This window comes from Nannospalax galili, unplaced genomic scaffold (genome assembly GCF_000622305.1).
Source record: "Nannospalax galili isolate Female #2095 unplaced genomic scaffold, S.galili_v1.0 scaffold14918, whole genome shotgun sequence".
NCBI lineage: Eukaryota > Metazoa > Chordata > Mammalia > Rodentia > Spalacidae > Nannospalax > Nannospalax galili.
The window spans coordinates 13,803-20,569 of NW_008340280.1; the positions used below are offsets into that span (position 1 = coordinate 13,803).

The 6,767-nt window shown below is 41.7% G+C and overlaps 1 protein-coding gene across 1 annotated transcript in view; it reads right to left on the bottom strand.

Annotated features, from left to right (window-relative positions):
• The window catches only part of LOC103735975 (centrosomal protein of 162 kDa-like), a gene marked incomplete at its 3' end in the record, with an annotated part of 13,032 nt that extends 6,331 nt beyond the window's left edge, over nt 1–6,701 (bottom strand). Inside the window, exons 1-2 of the mRNA XM_008835390.3 lie at nt 6,208–6,701; nt 624–726 (exon numbers count right to left, since the gene is read on the bottom strand). Of these exons, the coding sequence (XP_008833612.2) occupies nt 624–719 (96 nt within the window). The remainder of the gene's footprint in view (nt 1–623; nt 727–6,207) is intronic.
• Nucleotides 6,702–6,767: the final 66 nt, after the last annotated feature.

Below are 6,767 nucleotides of genomic sequence, written 5' to 3' on the forward strand. Positions count from 1 at the left end.
TGTGTATGTGTCTACATGAATGCAGGTGCTCTTGGAGACCAGCAGTGTTGGATCCCCTGGAGCTGGAGTTATACGTGGTTGTGATCTGCCTGATTTGGGTGTTGAGAACTGAACTCAGGTCCATTGTGAGAGTAGTAGTACATGTGCTTAACTGCTGAGCTGTCTCTTCAGTCCCAGGAATTTGTTTGAAATAAAGTATACAGCTGGGCTTGGTTGTGCACGCCTTTAGTCCCAGCACTTGGGAAGCAGAGGCATCTCTGTGAGTTCCAGCCCATACCGGTCTACATAGTGAGTTCCATGGCAGCTGGGGCTACAGGGAGACCCTATCTCAAAAAGACAAAAAAAAAAAAAAAAAGTATATGGTGTCCCCCAGATGCAATATCTCTGATGTGTTCCATGTCTGATGAGAGGTTGGACTGCATTAAGCCAGTGTTCTGCTATTTCCTCTATATTAAGGCCTCAGGAATACTAAATGCTAATTATAGATATGTCTTAGTTTTAAAATAGCTTATTTCAAAATATATCTTACTCATATATGTATTATAAAACAGGTTTTTTACATAGATTGGAATTTTTAATGATAATTTCCCAACCCCAATAGTTAAAATCCTTATGCAACTTACCTGTGTTTCCCGTACCTCTGCTAGATCTGTAAAACTCTGGTTTCTGGTGGGCTCTGCATCTTCAACTACTTGAGACAGGGAACCACTTTTGTGCATCTGTTCTCTGATTTCGAAAATAAAATCTTTTTTAAAAAAACAGATATGCTTTTTAATGCAAAATATTCTAATGAACTAGAACCATATAAATCACTAAAGATTAAAAAATCTTTATTAACATGCTAAAAGAATAGACTTAAGGGAAATGCTTATATTTCATTTTCTTAGTACAGACCTCAGCCCTATGGTAGGGTAAGGCTGAGACCTTAGCAAACGGCCTGAGAGTGCCTGTTCTGGCCTCCATCTGGCATAAAGGCTGAGAACTCGGGAGACCGCCTGCAAGTGCCTGGATCTGGCCTCCACATGGTGTAGATGGAATCCCACTGAAATGGGCCAACGGCACATGGAAAACTGATGACGCAGAGACCAGAAAGTTCAGTGCCTTGCCACAATGGGAGGAGGATCATCCCACATTTATCAGCCCCTCCAAGGCTCAGGGACTTTTGTGGAAGAGGTTGGCAGAAAGAATGTAAGAGCCAGAGGAAGGGGTGGCATGTTACCTGGAAGTGTCCTCTGACAACTATGCCTGCAAGCTATTGTCACACCTCCTTCCCCATTCATCAAGGAATTGAGAAGAAAGAGAATTACTCCTCCCGCCCAATCAGTCAACCTTAGCTGCATATGGAGGGGGGTAGATAAGGATATATAAGCCCAAAATGCCAGGAGGCACCTCTCTCACCATTTTGTGTGGCTGTTGGGAAGTCAAAGGATCTGTATTTGAGTGCAGACTTTCCAGTGCAGCTGTAAACTGGGGGGGGGGGGGGGGGGTCTTTTTGAGAAAGGGTCTCTCTGTAGCCCCAGCTGATCTGGAAGTCACTTTGTGGGCCACTCAAGAGATCTGCCTGCCTCTCTACCGTCTCAGTGCTGGGATTAAAGGTATATGCCACCACAATCAGCACATAATAAAAAGAATTAGAGCCAGGCCTGGTCTACATAGTGAGTTCCAGGCTAGCTGGGGCTACTGGGAGGTCCTGTCTCAAAACACCAAAAACAGAGCTAATGAAAACCTTTATTATTTCACCAAAGTTGACCCCATGCTGGCAAATCCTTTCGTCTTTGATTCTGTTTTGTTTTGTTCTTTTTGGGACAGGGTCTCTCTGTGACCCCAGATGGCCTGGAGCTTGCTGGGTGGACTAGGCTGGCCTCGAGCTCACAGAGATCTGCAGGACCTGCTTCCCAAGTGCTGGGATTGAGGATGTGTGTCACCATGCCCAGCTTTAGTCTTTGATTTCTTATCCCTACTTTTCCACCCTTTTTAAAAATACTTTATTTATTATTTTTATTTTATGTGTATGAGTGTACTTGTCTGCATGTATGCGAGTGCACCCGTGCCATGCAATGCCGTGGAGGTCAGAAGAGGGCTTCGGATTCCCCCTGGAACTGGAGTTAAGGACGGTTTGTAGCTGCCATGTGGGTGCTGAAATCGAACCCGGGTCCTCTGCAAGAGCAGTCAGTGCTCTTAACCGCTGAGCCATCTCTGTAGCTCCTACTTTTCCACTCTTAAGACTTCATTGTGTATATATATTTATGTAATCTGCTTCAAGTTATTTCTAGGAAAGTGCTTTAAAAATTGCCTCTCTTTGGAATAATAAAAATATTCCTAAAACATAAAATGACAAGAATATTAAAAAGACATTCTTTTTAATGCAAAATACTGTAATGAACTAGAACCATATAAATCACTAAAGATAAAAAACTTTATTAACATGCTAAAAGAGTAGAGCTAAGGGAAATGCTTATTTTTTTTGTTTTAAAAGAATAGAAATACTAAGACTTTTGGCTTAACTGAAATTTTAAAGCACTTTCTTCCAATTCTCAGAGAAAAGGGACAGGGTTTCTGAAAAAATGCACTGAACGTATTTGCCCAGAGGTGACACTTTGTCTTCTGCACTTCTCTGACAAACACAAATCCCAGTTGTATACACAGAAACAAACAAAACAAAAAGCTATTCGGACCTTAGATTCAATTTTTATATTTTTCCAAGAGATCTATCTATACAAGATAATATAGCCCTGATGGGTCTAAATATATTACTCATTTTTATCATGGAAGTTTATTTAGTTTGGGATTCTAGAGCAGTTCTTTCAAAACATAATAAAGATGTGTTATTTTTATTTAATTTTAATCAAAAAAATTATGTGTATGAGTGTTTTGCCACATGTAAGTGCACTGTGTTATGCAATGCCCATGGAGCCCAGCATGGAGCCCAGAAGAGGGCGTCATATCCCCTAGAACTGGAGATATGGATGGTTGTTAGCTGCCATGTGGAAGCTGGGAACTGAATCCTGGTCCTCTGTAAGAGCAGCAGTGGTCTTAACCACGAGCCATCTCTCCAGCCCTGATATTTTAAAATTTATTCTTATTTATCTGATTTTTGAGACCGGGTCACATGTAGTTTCTAATCTGGTCTCTAATTTCCTATGTAGTTGAGGATGACTGTGAACTTTTGATCCTCCTGTCTCTAACCCCAGAGTGCTAAGATTATAGGCATGTGCCACAAGGCATAATTATGTGGTGCTAAGGACTGAACCCAGTGTCTCATGCATGCTAAGTAAGCACTCTACCAAGTTCCAGTTCCAGTCCAGATATGACTTTTAAAAATAATCATTAATTTTAAATTTTATTTTATTTTAAAAATAATCATTAATGATATATCAGGAAAGAAAGATGTAAATGTTTTCAAGCATCAAGACCATACTCTTGGCTACATTGACCAGGAGAGGAAGGAGCAATTAAACACACACACAGACACACAGACACACACACATTCTCTGCTTAGTATGTATAGCTGCTATCTCTGTCTACTAAAGGGTGTACCTTTTTCTATTGTACATGGAAGATCAGTACACACTAATGGCTATACTAGTTATGTTCTAGGTCATCTAAAAGACCAGGGAGCCTGTCAATAAATATGGTGACATTCGTGGTCAAGGAAACTTCCAATAACATCCTGAAAAATTGGGTATCTTTTGACAGAGGGGGAGTGTTTCAGTCCCTCTTGGACTCTTGAGGAATGTTTGAAACCCTGTTGTTCAAGGGGGCATGTCTCAGTCTTCCTTGGGAGGAACGCATGGGGCCTCCACTGTGAGAGGGTGAGCCTGTGACATTATGGTCATGGTAGGGGAAAGGACTGAAATTCCATTGGGAGTCCTCAGGCAGTACCACAGGCCCTTCAAATGACACAGAAAAACCCTCCGCCCCTTGGGCAGTTGTAGAAAGACTCAGATCCCTCTGGGTAGATGGCAAAGGACCTACAGATCCTGATTCATTTGAGGAAGATTCCATATCCCCTTGAGCAAATGGTAAATGTTGCAAAAAATGTAAATTTGTGGACATGGAAGGTACTAGATCCCCTTGGTCAGATGTGGGAAGAGTAAGGCTTCCTTGAGGTGTATTGGTATGGGTTGGGTCACTTTTGGCAGAAGGGGAATGTTTCACACCCTCTTGGATTTTTGAGGAATGTTTGAAACCCTGTTGTTCAAGGGGGCATGTCTCAGTCTTCCTTGGGAGGAACGCATGGGGCCTCCACTGTGAGAGGGTGAGCCTGTGACATTATGGTCATGGTAGGGAAAACGACTGAAATTCCATTGGGAGTCCTCAGGCAGTACCACAGGCCCGTCAAATGACACAGGAAAACCCTCCGCCCCTTGGGCAGTTGTAGAAAGACTCAGATCCCTCTGGGTAGATGGCAAAGGACCTACAGATCCTGATTCATTTGAGGAAGATTCCATATCCCCTTGAGCAAATGGTAAATGTTGTAAAAAAAAATGTAAATTTGTAAATGTGGAAGGTACCAGATCCCCTTGGTCAGATGTGGGAAGAGTAAGGCTTCCTTGAGGTGTATTGGTATGGGTTGGGTCACTTTTGGCAGAAGGGGAATGTTTCACACCCTCTTGGATTTTTGAGGAATGTTTGAAACCCTGTTGTTCAAGGGGGCATGTCTCAGTCTTCCTTGGGAGGAACGCATGGGGCCTCCACTGTGAGAGGGTGAGCCTGTGACATTATGGTCATGGTAGGGAAAACGACTGAAATTCCATTGGGAGTCCTCAGGCAGTACCACAGGCCCTTCAAATGACACAGAAAAACCCTCCACCCCTTGGGCAGTTGTAGAAAGACTCAGATCCCTCTGGGTAGATGGCAAAGGACCTACAGATCCTGATTCATTTGAGGAAGATTCCATATCCCCTTGAGCAAATGGTAAATGTTGTAAAAAAAAATGTAAATTTGTAAATGTGGAAGGTACCAGATCCCCTTGGTCAGATGTGGGAAGAGTAAGGCTTCCTTGAGGTGTATTGGTATGGGTTGGGTCACTTTTGGCAGAAGGGGAATGTTTCACACCCTCTTGGATTTTTGAGGAATGTTTGAAACCCTGTTGTTCAAGGGGGCATGTCTCAGTCTTCCTTGGGAGGAACGCATGGGGCCTCCACTGTGAGAGGGTGAGCCTGTGACATTATGGTCATGGTAGGGAAAACGACTGAAATTCCATTGGGAGTCCTCAGGCAGTACCACAGGCCCTTCAAATGACACAGAAAAACCCTCCACCCCTTGGGCAGTTGTAGAAAGACTCAGATCCCTCTGGGTAGATGGCAAAGGACCTACAGATCCTGATTCATTTGAGGAAGATTCCATATCCCCTTGAGCAAATGGTAAATGTTGTAAAAAAAAATGTAAATTTGTAAATGTGGAAGGTACCAGATCCCCTTGGTCAGATGTGGGAAGAGTAAGGCTTCCTTGAGGTGTATTGGTATGGGTTGGGTCACTTTTGGCAGAAGGGGAATGTTTCATGCAGTCTGTTCTCCAGAGCTCCCTGGAAGCTGCAGGGTGAAGCCAGGTTCCAAGTGTGACCCTATCCTACTTCCTCTCCCTTCTGCCCCTTCCTTGACCTATCCTACAGTTATTCTGTTCCCAAAGAACCTGACCTAAGAACAACATGATACTAGTTTTATTTTTAAAATATTATTACATCGTTCTTTAGGAAATTAAGCATCTTGGAATTACTAACAAAGATAAACACTGCAATTTCAATTTCCTGAAAGTGATTTAAACTCAAATATGAATATGTTGAGAATACTGAAGTATATACAAGTTATCCAGTATTAAAAGATAAATCTTTTTAATATTTAATATAAAAGTTATTAGATTGGAAATCAATATACAAGTGAAAACAGATACATGTAAAAACTTTTTCTAAGAAAAAATAAATTATGACAACAGAATGCTTACAAACAGTTATGTATAGTAATTGTAAGAATTTCACAAGGACGGGGCTGGAGAGATGGCTCATTGGTTAAGAGCATTGACTGCTCTTGCAGAGGACCTGGGTTCGAATCCCAGCATCCACATGGCGGCTACGAACTGTCCTTAACTTCAGTTCCAGGGGAATCCAAAGCCCTCTTCTGACCTCCGCAGCACTGTATGACATGAGTGCACTCACATATATGCAGGCAATACACTCATACACATAAAAAAAAATTCACAAGGACATACTTTAGAGAAGCTAACTCGCTGAATAAATTCTGATTTTCCTTAAACACTTGCTCCTCATTTTTCTTATTTTGTTCTTGAAGAGCTTTTACTTGATTATACAATCTTTCATTTTCCTTTTTAAAAACAGAAAAAAAATTTTAGTTAGTGTAGCATGAAATGTAAATAGATAAATGGCTTAAGTATACAAACTTCTTCAAACACCTTCTATTATCTTAGAAGAAAACTTGTTATCCAAAACCAATTCTTTCTGAAATGCTTAAAATGTTTACTTGAAAAAATAAAGGCTGTAAAATTTCCCCAAATAAAGAGCCCAATGTCAGTGTGATATATGGCATTTCACGAGTGTAAATGCAAGTAGGAGAGCAGCTGCCTGAATCAATACATCCTATTACCTATGTGGGCCAGGGGTGAGAGGGTCCAGTAAGATCTCTTCTGCTTTTGGCCTGTGGGGGAAATCAGGACTAGAGAAAGATTTCAGGAGCCTGGCCTCCAACAGCGAGGTAAGTAGACAAATGAGTCTGTGATGAGATGTTCTGGCCTACGACATGCTTATGTTAAGA